Source organism: Oncorhynchus keta, chromosome 30 (genome assembly GCF_023373465.1).
Source record: "Oncorhynchus keta strain PuntledgeMale-10-30-2019 chromosome 30, Oket_V2, whole genome shotgun sequence".
NCBI classification, from domain to species: Eukaryota; Metazoa; Chordata; class Actinopteri; order Salmoniformes; family Salmonidae; genus Oncorhynchus; species Oncorhynchus keta.
In genome coordinates, this window is record NC_068450.1 from 34765424 (window position 1) to 34781625 (window position 16202).

At 45.3% G+C, this 16202-nt stretch overlaps 1 protein-coding gene across 10 annotated transcripts in view; it reads left to right on the forward strand.

Moving 5' to 3' along the window:
* Positions 1-16202, forward strand: part of LOC118363439 (disks large homolog 3-like) — a 144470-nt gene that overhangs the window by 112772 nt on the left and 15496 nt on the right. For 4 of the 10 annotated variants that reach the window (XM_052488324.1, XM_052488325.1, XM_052488323.1 and 1 more), the window contains 3 exons: positions 5954-6149; positions 6810-6912; positions 15911-16025. In XM_052488324.1, the coding sequence (XP_052344284.1) occupies positions 5954-6149; positions 6810-6912; positions 15911-16025 (414 nt within the window). Of the gene's footprint in view, positions 1-1774; positions 2057-5953; positions 6150-6809; positions 6913-7535; positions 7925-11268; positions 11566-15910; positions 16026-16202 lie in introns of those variants that run through there. The other 6 variants (XM_052488326.1, XM_052488329.1, XM_052488331.1 and 3 more) reach the window with 5 other exon arrangements.

A 16202-nucleotide genomic window follows, 5' to 3' on the forward strand; every position in this document is an offset into this window, starting at 1 on the left:
TATATTTAACCGTCTGTTGCCTAAGCAGTGAGGACTTTCTTTCCAATGTCAAATTGGAACAGTGGTATTCAAATTCAGGGGACGCGGCCCCACTACTGCAGTGGGGTTGCCAAATGTTTATTTATTTATTTATTTGGGAACAAAAAATTAAGACTACAGATTATTGTATAGGACAATATAAATGTTTTTGAGAAAGATAATTTGAAAGATACAACGATATTGAGTAAATGTATTTATTTATTTATTTTTCTCATTTTGATAAGGGATGAAAATGGTATTAATTGAGATGTATTTGTTGTCGTTAACAATCTAAGTGTACAGGTTTAAGCTTGTGTCATTGAGATTTGGGGGGGGGGGGTCACAAGAAATTCCAAGGGGAAAAATGAGGGTCCCCGCTGAAGAAGTTTGAACACCACTGAATTCGAATGAAATAGAAAGAGAGAGTTTGAGGAAGTAGTGGTACAATCCACTGGAGAATGTGAAGGGGAGAACTAAAAGAGGGACGAGAGAGCAGTCTTTCTTGCATCTGTACACGCCAGCCCTGCACGCAACAGGCTTGTGATCCTGCCAGAGAGAAAGAGAGGGAGCTAATGTTTTCCACTGAGACTTGGTCTCTCTGTGTTCATGGAAAATGGCGGTCCACAGTGTCCACTATTAATTAATCAGCCAAACAGAGCCAATTACTGGGCTGAGGAGAGGGAGACTGCCAGAGCAGAGCAGCAGAGCAGCACAGCACTGGGGAGGCACGACCTGCTGAACCCCACATCTCCATTCAGAGCATTAGGACTGAGCTGCCTCAGTCTCACAGCCTCAGCCAAAACATTGAGGGGAAGAGGATGGCTGGGGCAGTGATATATATATATATATAATGAGTGAGTGAGGCAAAGAGAGAGAGACAACGAAAGAGAAGGAGAGAGAGACCGGGTGAACGGGAGAGAGAGGCCCATAGACAGGCATAGAGAGTAAAGGTTTTACAGCACCATAACTGTTTACATTCCTGCCGTGGATGACAAGACGAGGGGGGAGGAGGTCATATGATAGGGAGGGAGTGCTTGATCCCTGTGTTTATAACCTTTGGAATTCACTGCCTAAGCATTTTTTTCTGTTATCAGGATTCCATACACACGTGTGCTGGCACACAAAACAAATTCACACCTTTACTTAGAGAGCACCAACACTCAAATAACTTTAGCAAAGCTCCTTGTCACTTTGGTTATTCACATTTTCTCCTGAGTTGTATCCTGCTGTTTTACTGAAAGACAACTTTGGGCCTCTATGTTATTTCCGGGTCCTGACTGTCATCAATTCTTTGAGGATGTGATGTCAGGAGTTTGTAAGTTAAGTTCACGACTTCCTCAGCTTGTTTATTCTATTACAAATTAGCAGGGAGCTGCTTGGAGACTGTCTGCCTAATCTCCAGAGCGCTGGGCTGATGGACAGGAATGCTGGTGTGCTGTTGCTGCGTCTGGGTGGGCTGGCCCAGGACACCACCGTCAGATAAGCGATGAGGGACAGTATGTAGTCTGGAGGTCCTCCCGACAACATCCCACTCCCGTCACCTTTTGCTGTGACACACAGCCCTCTGAGCCACTCAAGGGAAGCGTGGGCGACTTGAGGAGGAAGCTTGGCACGGGAGAACCTACCATGGATGTTTCCTGTAGGATGTGGTTCTGTTCTTTAGAGATGTCTCTGGTCTGCTCTCTGTGGGCGGGTGAGGGTTAAGTCTTGTCCTGTTGCTGATGATGAGATGTAGATTTTGACAGGCCAAAGTGGAGCTGTTTCCCATCACACAACAGCCTGCGATTCCGTCGGTACACAGCGAGACTCAACCAGAGCTCCTCTCACCAGCAAGGGAGAGATAGAGAGCGGTGTTAGAGGGATAGCTCACTTCTCCCTGGAGTTAAAGTAATAATGCCTGGGGTTTGAGTAATAATGTGCCACAGTCAGTAGCCGCCATGTTCACGGTGAACATCTCCTCCTCCATGTCGTTTGTGAGAGCTCACCCCGAGCGGCTGAGGAAGCGACTGTCAATCAGGAGCAAACATAGGAACCTCAGGTAACCATGGTGATGCGGGTGTCTGAGTTGGAATGGGAGGGACTTTTCAGAATGAGCACATAGAGCTCCTCTGGATGATCAAACACTTCCTGGTCCGCTTTTTTTTTTGGGGGGGGGGGTACAACGGTCCTCTTGTTTTCCTGCTTGCTGCTATTTTATTAAGTGTTTTAAAGATAATTTCTCATGTGCTATACTCATGTCTGTTACTCAATTGTTACTCAATTGTGTATGTAAGTGTTATGTCGTTTTTCAAAAAGGTATTCATCCTTTAGAAAGATATATAGAAAAGAGCCACTGCTAAGGAGAATTGTGGATGGATGACCAAGAGAGGAGTGTGTTTATGTGGTCAGTATGGGCTTAATGAATCTCTGACTCACCCTCCCATGTGGGAACAAACCTAATGCAGTCATTTGAAAAAGACTGCCTTATTCAGACCCAGACCTACTGCACTGCTACTATTGTTCATCAGGCTTTCACTGCCAAATAGGCTTTAGTCATACAGTATGCTCTAGGTTGAGGCCATGGGCATGAACTTAAATTAAGGGACTCTCAATAGAGGAAATGCATTATATTTGGAGGGTATTGTAACCAGGGGTAGTAACCGGTTCAGGGAACAGAACTAAAAAACAAAAAATAACAGCATTTTTGGGGGAGGAACAGAAACGGAACCGGAAACGAAAGTGATCTCTAGTGTTCTGGAACAGAACTGGTTAATAATGTTATTTTTTGTTACCCGAAATATTCCTAATGTCTAGTATATAATTCTGTAATTTTGTGAAGTTACAATACTAGTAATGGCCTAAACGCATTTCAAATCATGTCATTATGTTCAGCGCTTCAAGCCAAGCCCCCTCCATGTCTACCCCTCTCTCTCGCTTCCTCCCCATCAGTGAAATTTCAGTCGCATCTCGCACCTTTACTTATCTGACCAATCAAACATGCAAATAACTACTGTAGCTTACACGTTCCATAGCAAGCTTCTCTATCTGTACTAATGGGTCAAGTAAATTAATGAGCTATTTTGTAAAAATGTAGATTTCACAGGTTAAAAAATAATGCAAAGGAACCAGTTCGAACCAGTTCAGAACATTATTTTCTGGTTGGAAGACTGGAATGGAACATAAAAAACAAGGGTTTCTGTTCGAAACAAACAATTAGAAAATAATTTTGGTTCCAACCCTCTTGTAACAATCCAGAATGTGCTGATATGGGTTTTCGATCAATGTGAGCTATTTATGTAAGTACCATTCAATCATTGCTCTTCAGTCTAAGTACCTTTTATTAATGTTAATCAACCTTTGTGAAACCATTTAAAACTTACCATGCCTCTTCACATGTTTTACTGAAACAATCAGGGTTGTTTTCAGTCAGACCCTAAGACTAATGCTAGGAAAGTATATACTGTATGCAGTCTTGGCCCCCATTGATGTAAAAAGAGTCTCTTCAGCAACTTAGAGCAAAGCCATTAGGGATTGAGTAGGAATTGTTCTTGTGGACCGCAGGCTGAGTACTGGGAGTGAAGACCACTAATGGGAACCATGGGGAGGGCTCTGCTGAGAGGGGCGACTGTGTGTGTGTGTCTGTGTAAGCTTCCAGAGCCTCTGCAAAGTGTGTCTTTGCCTTATATCTGAGGCATGTTCTCAGAAGGTTTTTGATGGTCCCTAGCAGTGGTTTAGCCTCTTCAAGATCCTCAGTCCGACACAGTCTGGAATTCAGCCTGCCTGATGATGACTCACAGCGGCTAAAGCTAAAACAGAGCTGCAGCAGGAGCAGTCAAGCGTGGGGCTGCTCATTGTGTGTGTGTGAGCACATGAGCGTGAGACGAAACAGTGCCCGAGGGGGCAAATTGTTCATGCAAAGACAGCCTGTCTTGGTGGGCCCAGTTGTCCCTTGAAACTCAAAGCATTGTTCGAGGTGAAGTCTGATCATAATCACCACATGTTCTTCTTACATGCCTATTGCCAGTGTAGGTCAACCCGTGAGAGTGCCGTCTAAGTATTTCATTTCCTTTTTCACATTTTTTGGTTCCGTTTGTGGAATGATGTTTATTACTCATTTATATGCTAGGATTTTCTTTCCTGCAAAGTTATATGAAATGATTTACTTTTAAACATTTACTTCAAAATGAGAGATGTGTCACCTTTTCCAGAATACAAGTTGGCGCCATGTATAAACAGATGTTGGTGTGGGCTGTTCCTAAACTACCTCCGTCTCCCCTTCTATCTTTCTCTCTTCCTTCCCTCTTTCCCACTCTCTCCCCCTCTTTCTCTCTTCTCATTCTCTCCCTCACTTTCCACTACTAAAACCTACTACCACTAAAACCTCTGTTAGCTACCTGGGGTGCATCCTTAATGGAGGCTTGGGGGTTGTGACCATAGCCACTAAAGTGCTGGGGAAGGTTACTGCCAGGACCAAGTTTCTGGCTAAAATGTCCAAGCTTCTTGATAAGGACTCCATGAGAGTGCTAGACACTGCCCTTATTCAATACCATTTAGACATTGCTAGCACTTCCTGGTTTGGAGGCTTATCTAAGCTTCTGAAGTGGAAGTTCCAGATAGCCCAGAATAGACTGAACAGCGTAGTATTTAAAGGGAGTCCATGTACTCACATAGGCAGAGGCTGCTTTCAGGAATCAACTGGCTGCCTGTTCAGGCTAGGGTGTCCCATATTAGACTGGGTCTGGTTTAATCACGGTGTCCCAGATAAGATTGGATCTGGTTTAATGAGGGTCCCAGATTAGACTGGGTCTGGTTTAATGAGGGTGTCCCAGATTAGACTGGGTCTGGTTTAATGAGGGTGTCCCAGATTAGACTGGGTCTGGTTTAATTAGGGTGTCCAAGATTAGACTGGGTCTGGTTTAATGAGGGTGTCCCAGATGAGATTGGGTCTGGTTTAATCAGGGTGTCCCAGATTAGATGGGGTCTGGTTTAATAAGGGTGTCCCAGATTAGGCTGGGTCTGGTTTAATTAGGGTGTCCCAGATTAGACTGGGTCTGTTTTAATGAGGGTGTCCCAGATGAGACTGGGTCTGGTTTAATGAAGGTGTCCCAGATTAGACTGGGTCTGGTTTAATGAGGGTGTCCCAGATGAGATTGGGTCTGGTTTAATCAGGGTGTCACAGATTAGATTGGGTCTGGTTTAATAAGGGTGTCCCAGATTAGACTGTGTCTGGTTTAATTAGGGTGTCCCAGATTAGACTGGGTCTGGTTTAATGAGGGTGTCCCAGATTAGACTGGGTCTGTTTTAATGAGGGTGTCCCAGATGAGATTGGATCTGGTTTAATCAGGGTGTGGTTTAATTAGGGTGTCCCAGATTAGACTGGGTCTGTTTTAATGAGGGTGTCCCAGATTAGACATAGGTCTGGTTTACAGGAGGATTTATGGTTCTGTTCCCAGATATCTGAATGACTACTTTCCCCATGTTAGGGATGCACACAATCACAGCACCAGACAGGTGTTGCTTATGTGTGCTTCTACAGGTTCAGGAGTAATGCTGGGAAAGATACTTTCTTGTATATTGGGGCCTCCAAGTGAAATGAGTTGCCGCTGCCCATAAAAATAACATCCTCTCTGGGCAGCTTTAAAAATAAAAGTAAAAAATAGTTTTGTCTTCTGTGCCCATATAAATGTACCCTACGATGTAACTGCAATGATGAGATAGATGTTCTTCTTTGTTTGTATGTTTTATTATCTCGCTGTCATATTGTGTTCATCCGTGTCCGATCTTGCCTAGCCATCTTGTCTCAAGAGGACCACATTGTAATAAGTCCCAGACTGTGTGTTATCCTCCATGAGGTGCATCAAGTTGTGTTCTATTTTTTATTTTTACGGTCGAATTAATAAACTAAACACTTCTCTCCCTCTTTCTGTCTGTCTCTGCCTCTCTCCTGTTCTCCCAGTCCCGGCCCGCGCCCTGACGCTGTTGCTCTGTTTGGCAGGGAGCCGCGGAAGGTGCTGCTGCACAAGGGCTCCACGGGGCTGGGCTTCAACATTGTGGGCGGCGAGGATGGAGAGGGCATCTTTGTCTCCTTCATCCTGGCCGGAGGACCAGCAGACCTGAGCGGAGAGCTCAGAAGGGGAGACCGCATCCTCTCGGTCAGTGGCTTACCGGTCCTGGCAACTAACTAACCAGCCAGCCAACCTGTGGCAGGGTTTACACATTGCTTTAAAATGTATAGCAAGTTGCATACCGTATCCAGTATTAGTGCATTTAAGGTGTTTTAGCACTAAAGATTTACCATCGAAGACTTGCCTTTACCAATAGACAATAACAATGGAGAGAGGAGTAGACCCAAAGTGGTAACAGGATAAACATGATAAGTTGGGCAGCATGGAATCAAAGTAAACCAAAGAGACCATTGGAACATCTTCCAGTCAAGGTCACAGCTCTCATTTAAACCGAAAATATCTTATAGCTAATGCAAGGCCCCCCATGATGACAAGTAAGTACCTTTCTGGAGGGCACATCTGCTCAATGGTCCTCATGGGATTGTGAATCAGCCATTTTCTCTAGTCACAAAACTGTTCATCATGCCACGGTCATACCTCCACTGATTGAAAATGAATCATCCAGTTGGTGATCCAGGAGAGGATAAACAGGATGAGGCTCTCCTCCACATCCTTATGTCAGTGCCAGGTATTCTTATTTCTTTGTTGGCTCAATAGCTCTGTGAGGAACAGTGCTGGTTGGTTGGTCCATTGCCTTGTCAATCAAGGCTCCATGGTTGAGGTTCTGCCCTCTGCTGTGTGTCTCAGGTGAATGGGGTGAATCTGCGGAATGCCACCCACGAGCAGGCAGCTGCAGCGTTGAAGAGGGCCGGCCAGACGGTCACCATCATCGCCCAGTACCGACCAGAAGGTAGGAGTTTCTCTCTCTCTCAACCCAAACCTACCTACCCCACACACTTTACATTTTAGTTGCTGTCACCCAAAGCAACTAAAGGTCTGTTTATGTGTAGTAAGGGGGCTGCTGAGCAACTGCACAAACAGCTCATTCTTTATCTTGATCTTTATGTTGTGTAACAGATGTGCTGAATAATCATCTCAGGCTTACAGAGGACTGCACTAGATGAGGGGTACACAGGTGATCTAGTTAAGCGAACCAGCCTCTACAGTATTTGTATTTTTTACTTTGAAGTGTAGACCTACTAATGTAAATATTTACAATAAAGCAAAACCAATCTTTCAGAACCATGTGACATGTAAATATCCCAAATGTTTAAACTACTGCAGTGGTGTAGGCTAGGCTACATGCACACATTGAAAAAGAAAAGGAGAGCCTCACACTCTAGGAGCTCAGATGAAATCATTTTAGAACCAACGTTTGGACAGCCAAGCTGTCTTCGTCTGGGTGCATGCAAGCACTTACCTGGTCTGTCTTAGTTATCTTGAAGATAGTCTGGTTCGCAAATGAGGACAGTAGGCTACAGAGCGTCTTGTGATTGGCTGATTGTGCCGGGATTCATGTTCAGGGGCTCCGCTTACATTGATACATTCGCTGTACAGCCAGGCTGAAGTGTAGAGCCAACTGCACGGCGGGCAACCGAAGGACTGGCTGTTGTCCTTCTTTCCACTGTTTCGAGTCCAATCCTCCATGTACAGTGTATCCGTCTCGGCGGTCACTGTACTAGGGAAGGAAAACGGAAACAAAACAAACTGGAGTGAGGGCAGGCAGAGGGGCGCGAACATAGTTACAGAGCGTGCGCGAGGATATACTAGGGAGAAGCGAAGAAAGGAAAGGTGGAGGAACTGTTGAACTTCTTCAGCTACACACAAATGTGCATGGGGGATGGGCATGAATTCACAGTCGGCTGGATGTTAGGATCAGATACCACGGGCTGCGAAGTAACACAGCATTGCACTGAACAGAGGTGAGGAAATCAACCGGAGCAATTGTTGTCCCGCGCGCTCCCATTTACAGGAAAGAGGGTGGAGAGAATACAGTGGAATCAGGAACATTTACTGTAACATTTGTGTCGGCACTCAAGCTTTTTGGGGGTCGGTTAACGAGAGTAACTTGTCATTATAGGGGGTTCTGTTGTTGTACAAGTTACGGGGCAAACACAAAGTTATCTTGCCACCAAGCTAAACCTGCGCCGTGGATTAGCTCCTGTTTGCGCCGTTTGGTAAACTCTTCTTGGTTGAACCAAATGCTAGGATCCGTTTGGAATTATCTATAAACTAGATTGTATTTGTAGCTAACTAGCTATATTAGTTATGTGCCCATAGCTCGCCAGTTTCCACCAAATGCAGTTAGGTAAATTAGCTAGCTACGGTAACCTTAGTCAAATTATTTGACGTTATCTAGCTAACTAGCGTGTTAACGTTAGTATTCAACCTTAATATAATGTCAGAGGTTCTCTAAAGGTTTATTAGCTAGGTAACGTTAGTTATAAATGTTGCATTATAGTGAACGAGTTAGTAAATTACTGTCCAACGTAGATTGTTAGCAATCCAACGTTACTCTTGTCAGTGTTCTTATTGATTTAGCGATAAGAAATGCTTCATTAGATAACAAACAGGTGGACACAGAGGTGTGGTCAGAGTGGAGGGTTTTGAGTAGATGGGGTGCAGCTAATGTCAGAAGTGCTTCTCGTAGCCGGTTATGATAATTAGTTTAGCGTTAATTAAAACGCAAAAATTCTCCGGACGCGACTGTAACATGCGACTTTTGACCTCACTTTGACATTGGCTGCATCCTTATAGCCCTGACCAGAATGGAGCAGGTGCGTGGACATTTCCTGTCATTTCAGGAAGTGACCTCATCAGGAAACAAACATTTTCAACCACCTGATTGATATGTCAGAGTGAGGCCTGACCATTTACATGTCTCATCCGGTCACGTTGACATAATGTTTACACATTTTTTCTGCCTAAAGCAATGAATGAGTCAGAAGGATTTGATATTGTCATTTTGGCAGTTCGGATGTATTTGTATTTATTATGGATCCCCATTAGCTGCTGCCAAAGCAGCATCTACTCTGCCTGGGGTCTAGAAAAATGAAGGCAGTTTATACATTGCCATAGAACAATTCTCATATGCAGGTAACAGATGAACACAGCCTAATAACAAAAGCATAAAGGGCAGATCATAGGTAAATATGACATTCTTTAGAAGTAGAATCTGGTATGCATGCACATGCTGTAACAACAGTTGAAAGGATATGAGCTTTAGGTCTCAGCTCTCCTCTCAGCTTGGACTATGACAGGAATGTAGGAGTCTTAAGTTGTAGCTTGTTCTCTCCCATATTCCGGATACCTCCAATAAAACACAAACATCAACCTGGATCAAGGATGGTTTAATTACTCTCCACGGGTCTGGCATTTCTGTGGGAATGAAGGTCAGGTAATAGAGGCCAGGAAAGCTCATTGAATCAGAGTTGGATTCTGGCTCTGGAACCAGTTGGGCTAGTGGCCCAGGCCCGCTGGGCTGATGTGCCTCCAAGCACAAGAACAGTAAAGGGGCATCATTAATTATCTACTGTAAAAAGACACCCATCTACCATAGTAAATGTTGCCAGTCTGTTAAATGTTTGATCTACAGGGGTCAAACAATATCTTGAAATAATGTTGTATTTGCCAGAGTGAACTCGTGTTTTATAAAATGCCTCAAGTCAATACAACAGTGGCTTTGTAGTATCGTGCCTGTCTACTGTTGTGTCCTTCAGGACAATCTGATCAGTGTCTGTTAAAGTCTAGCGCTGGCAATATTTAACCAGACCTAGACGGATGAGTCAAGAGTGCACTAAGATCTGTGGCCAATAACTCAGCTGGCGTCCTGAGCTCAGACATGACATGTCCTTAGCCTGGGTCTATTCAGAGGAGGGACCCGGCCTGTTGTAGAGGACAGTCAGTCAGGAGTAAGTGGAGTGTAAATGCTGCTTCATGCTGGGCTCACTGCCTGGACTCCTCTCTCTCAGGGGCAGGAGCCTGGCCGTCCACTCCACAGACCTCTGATGGAAGGCCAGCACTGAAGAATACATGAGCTGAACTCACAGCAGAGAGTAGAGACTGCACCCTTTCATACTTACTGGACTGCCACCAAATGTCACTCTGTAACTCTCAATCGTAACATTGAGTTCATTGAGCGGCATGGAGAGGTGCATAGTGTACTCTCATGCCCCCCCTCTGTCACTGGGGTAGAATTACAGTAGACCTTATCCCTGCCCCGGCGAGGGGTTTCACAGCGACAAGACAAGGCTAAATGTCAACCCCAGCAACACATTACACGGATGAGGGTAGCCCAGGTTTACATGTTCATGTTATAGCACTGTGAAAAGTAGTCCCAACCTAGACTAACCCAGAGAACATAGAAACATAGCACTGTAAACTTGTATTACAAACACATGCCCGGGCTGTTTCATAACAGGATCAAGACTGGAGCAGGCAGAACACCCGCCGACAACAAAATAAAAGACAGTATAGCTAATAAGGACAAGCAGTAGGAGATGCAGAAATGACCCAGTTTCTGTTCTTGTCTCCCTGTACTTCTTCCTTAGGGATCATTCCAAAATGTAGTCTCCTATCGTACTTATTCCGATAAGAGTTTGTGCTTTTTGGTAGTGTAGATTTGAAGATTGTCGTTGTTCTGTTTTGACTTGGTTATGGTGTTTGGGACATGGTTATGGACTCTGCTCCATATCAGGTTGCGGTGCTTCAATCCCCTCTGAAAGCCAGGCTGACTGCAGACTACAGCTGTTTCCTCTGTTGTTACATGTGTTCCCTGTGGAGCCTGGCAGCTGGAGGGGGGCTGCAAGGTGGTCCTGCCCCTCAGTCTCTCTCTCTGGTGGTTAGGACTGAAGGGATGACTGACAATGGATATAGCGCAGACCTTTAGGAGTGAGGGCCCCACCACCCCCACCCACTACACTCTCTTCTCCATTGCTCTGGGGAGCGTTGACTAACGATGTGGTGTGTTGATATTCTTGGAAATAGGACACTAATGTCTGGGTCTCTTCTTCAGTCTTTTTTCTTGTCCCTCCTGTCCTCTTATATCCTTGCTTACGGCAGTGTTCCTTTTTCTCCCCTCCCTTGTCTGAGAGCCAAGTGGACTAGTCTGCCTGGCTGCTTCCGCATAGGCTGCTCTGTGGCTCCTGATAGTGCCCAGGCGTTGCCCCTAGTTACAGGCAGGTGGTGGTGTCGGGTTACCTCACCTTGCTGTGCCATCCTCCTGTATCATTAAGCCGCAGCCAGAGAGAGGGAGCAGGGCGGAGACTACACATCATGCCTCGGGAGTGGTTTCTGTTTGCTTTGAATCCTCTTCTCCACTTCGGGTTTCGGCTGGGGGGGTAGAGTTGAGGCTGGGGACCTACTGCCAGAGAGAATTACCTTTTTTTCACATCTGACAGGGTTTATTTATGGAGAAACTGGAGTAGCCTAAATCATCGTTAGAGGAAAGGTTGTTTCTGAGGTTAGGCTACCTTTAGAATATTGCAGTGCACGGTATCTGGACATTGATCAGAAATCATTCTCATATTGGAAAGTGTTTCCATCCAGCCGACTGATTTCTAAGGTGAGTGAAACCCTTACAGGGATGGGAGTCAGACTCATTGCACAACAAGCAACTCTGTTCTAAAAGTATAACCTTTTTGAAGTTGACACGTACTGAATGTCCCTTAGTTTGTCGATAGTGGTGACTTCAGAGGCAATGGTATGTGGTAGGTTATCACTCAATGGAATGAATGGCATCTTGTCCATTATGTTACTGTCCATGTGGAACCTCTGACACAAAACTGTTGGAATCAATGTTTTGCTTCCACGTGTATTTGCTTTATCGTGCCTTATCTCATGTGGTGAGGACTCCAGATACAAACGTTGTTTGCGGCACTCCACTAACACCATTGTGGTTCTGACGTTTACTTGGTTCTCGTCACGAGTACTTATTTTTCGATCAGTGTCTGTTGGTTTTGATCTTGTTGAGTGCATGTTTAATGAGGAGGCTTAGGTGGATTCATGTATCAGGAAGCAGTGGATTTATACACCATGACAAATGGTCATTCATTCAAACGGGTTGGACTGGCTTTCAAATGTGTTGGAGTGGCTAGCTTCCTTTGGAAAAAATCTTGTTTGAGTTCCATGTTGAACCTACTTAATTAATCTGCATAATCAATGATCTGACAGGAGATATTAGTGGATGTGAGAGGAAGAGACATGATGAAGCTCCATCTGGTCCTGAGGTAATTAATCAGGCTGAAAAGAGCCGCTACTGAACCACCACTCTCACCCGAGTGCTGAGCCTTACATTCAATGGCTAGGAGACGCTAGTAGTCGACTGGGTTCACTTCATAAAGCAAGATCGTCGCCCCGCTTCAAGTCCTTAGGAAACTATGCAGTAATTCGTTTTTTTTTATGTATTTCTTACATTATTAGCCCAGAAAATCTTAAGTGTTATTACATACATACAGCCAGGAAGAACTATTGGATATAAGAGCGACGTCAACTTACCAACATTACGACCAGGAATACGACTGTCCCGAAGCGGATATTTTGTTCAGACCTCCCCTGGACATTGGATCTAATCCCAGAGGCCGACCCAAAACAACGTTGTCGGCGCAGGAGAGGCAGATGGAGCGGCCTCCTGGTCAGACTTAGAAGGCGAGCATACCATCCACCGCTTCCCAGCATATTACTCGCCAATGTCCAGTCTCTAGACAACAAGGTGGACAAAATTTGGGCACAAGTTGCTTTCCAGAGAGACATCGGCGATTGTAACATTCTCCAGAAACATGGCTCACTCGGGATATGTTGTCAGAGTCGGTTCAGCCACCCGGTTTCTTCACGCATTGCACCAACAGAAACAAACATCTCTCTGGTAAGAAGAAGGACAGGGGTGTATGCCTCATGATTAACAACTTGTGGTGGAATCATAACTATATACAGGAACTCAAGTCCTTTTGTTCACCTGACCTAGAATTCCTTACAATCGAATGCTGACCGCATTATCTCCCAAGATAATTATTTTTGATTATAGTCACAACCGTATATATCCCCCCTCGACGGCCCTGAAAGAACTTCACTGGACTCTATGTGAACTGGAAACCATATATGCTTAGGCTGCATTTATTGTAGCTGGGGATTTTAACAAAGCTGATTTGAGAACCATCCTACCTAAATTCTACCAGCACATTGCTTGTAGTACCCGCTCGAGCAAAACACTGGACCACTGCTACTCTAACTTGTGTGATGCCTACAAGGCCCTCCACCGCCCTCCATTTGGCAAATCTGACCATTACTCCATCTTGTTGCTCCCCTCCTGTAGCCAGAAACTAAAACAGGAAGTGCCCGTACTTAGGTCTATCCAACCCTGGTCTGACCAATCGGATTCCACGCTTCAAGATTGTTTTGATCACGTGGACTGGGATATGTTCCAGGTAGCCTCAGGCGATAATATCGACGTATACGCTGACTCTGTGAGAGAGTTTATTAGGAAGTGCATTGGAGATGTCGTACGCTCTGTGACGATTTAAACATAACAGAATACAGTGTAGTTATTCCCTCCAAGGCAATTAAACAAGCAAAGCGTCAGTATAGCGACAAAGTAGAGTCGCAATTCACCGGCTCAACCACAAGACGTATGTGGCAGGGTCTACAGACAATCACGGATTAAAAAAAGAAATCCAGCCCTGTCGTGGACATAGACATCTTGCTCCCAGACAAATTAAACAACTTCTTTGCGCGCTTTGAGGCCATACAGTGCCACCGACACGACCTGTTACCAAAGACTGTGGGCTCTCCTTCTCCGTGGCCGATATGAGTAAAACATTTAAACGTGTTAACCCTCGCAAGGCTGCCGGCCCAGACGGCATCCCTAACCACGTCCTCAGAGCATGCGCAGACCAGTTGGCTGGTGTGTTTACAGATGTATTCAATCAATCTCTATCCCAGTCTACTGTCCCCACATGCTTCAAGATGGCAACCATTGTTCCTGTTCCCAATAAAGCGAAGGTAACTGAACTAGGTAACTGAACTAGCACTAACTTCTGTCATCATTAAGTGCTTTGAGAGGCAAGTCAAGAATCATATAACCTCCACCCTACCTGATACCATAGACCCACTCCAATTTGCTTACTGCCCCAATGGGTCCACAGACAATGCAATTGCCATCACACTGCACATTGCCCTAAACCATCTGGACTAGAGGAATACCTATGTAAGAATGCTGTTCATTGACTACAGCTCAGCATTCAACACCATCGTACCCTCCAAACTCATCATTAAGCTTGAGACCCTGGGTCTCGGACCCACCCTGTGCAACTGGCTCCTGGACCTTCTGACTGTCTGCCCCCCAGGTGGTGAAGATAGGAAACATCTCCACTCCGCTGGTCCTCAACACTGGGGCCCCACAAGGGTGCATTCTCAGCCCTCTCCTGTTCTCCCTGTTTACCCATGACTATGTGGACATGCATGCCTCCAACTCAGTCGTAGGCTTGATTACCAACGACAAGACAGCCTACAGGGAGGAGGTGAGGGGCCTCGGAGTGTGGTGTCATGACAACTACCCCACTCAGTCAACAAAACAAAGGAGATGATTCCGGACTTCATGTAACAGCATAGCACCCCCCGCCCCCCCATCCACAACGACAGGACAGCAGTGGAGAAGGTGGAAAGGGATAAGTTTCTCGGTGTACACAAACTGAAATGGTCCACTCACACAGACAGCTTGGTGAAGACGGCGCAAGAGCACCTCTTCAACCTCAGGAGGCTGAAGAAATTTGGCTCGTCACCTAAAACCCTCAAACTTTTACAGATGCACAATCGAGAGCATCCTGTAGGGCTGTATCACAGCCCGGTAAGCCAACTGCACCGCCCTCAACTGCAAGGCTCTCCAGGGGGTGGTGCGGTCTGCACAACGCATCACCAGGGGCAAACTACCTGCCAGCACCCGATGTCACAGGAAGGCCAAAAAGATCATCAAGGACAACAACCACACGAGCCACTGCCTGTTCACCCCGCTATCATCCAGAAGGCGAGGTCAGTACAGGTGCATCAAAGCTGGGATCGAGAGACTGAAAAATAGCATCTATCTCAAGGCCATCAGACTGTTTAACAGTCATCACTAACATAGAGTGGCTATGGATGGATGGATTTAATAAAGGTATCGCTCGTCACTTTAAATAACGGCACTTTAATAATGTCTACATATTCTACATTACTCATCTCGTGTGTGTGTGTGTGTGTGTGTATACTGTATTTTATACCATCTATTGTATCTTGCCTATGCCACACGGCCATCACGAATCCATATATTCATATGTACATTTTCTTATTCCATCCCCTTACAGTGTATATAAGGTAGTCGTTGTGAATTTGTTAGATTACTTGTCAGATATTACTGCACTGTCGGAACTAGAAGCACAAGCATTTAGGTACACTCAAATTAACATCTGCTAACCATGTGTATGTGACTAATAACATTTTATTTGACATTATCGCAGACTATGAGTGTTGTCAACCTTCGAGCTGGAAAGTGGTGCAATGATATTTTTAGGCGCTGTATGTGAGAATGAAATGGGGAGAAACACGGAAGTGTTAGGGTGTTCGTTTAATTTATATTTGAATAACTTAAATATTTACATGAAGTATTCACTTTTATATCTGTGTTCATGAGTTTCTAGTGGGTAGACCATATGGTTCAAGAGAAAAATTGTTCAAACATTTCTGGAAGATTACTGGTAAACATTGAAAGTTACCAGTATTTTATTCTACCGTTGCAAACTTAATGTGTGTCATTGTGGATATGGACACAGTTTTTCTGTCCCTGCATGTGCGTCAACCGTACATCCGATTGTGTGTGAGATTTAAATGGGGAGAAACTGTGTGTGACATTCTGACTTGACACCATTTGTGTGTCCCTGCAGAGTACAGCCGGTTTGAGTCCAAGATCCACGACCTGCGGGAACAGATGATGAACAGCAGCATGAGCTCTGGGTCGGGCTCCCTGCGCACCAGCGAGAAACGCTCCCTCTATGTCAGGTATCAGAACACACACACACACAAACCTCCCTGCGCACCAGCGAGAAACGCTCCCTCTATGTCAGGTATCAGAACACACACACACACAAACCTCCCTGCGCACCATCGAGAAACTCTGCATCAGGTATCAGAACACACACACACAAACCTCCCTGCGCACCAGCGATAAACGCTCTG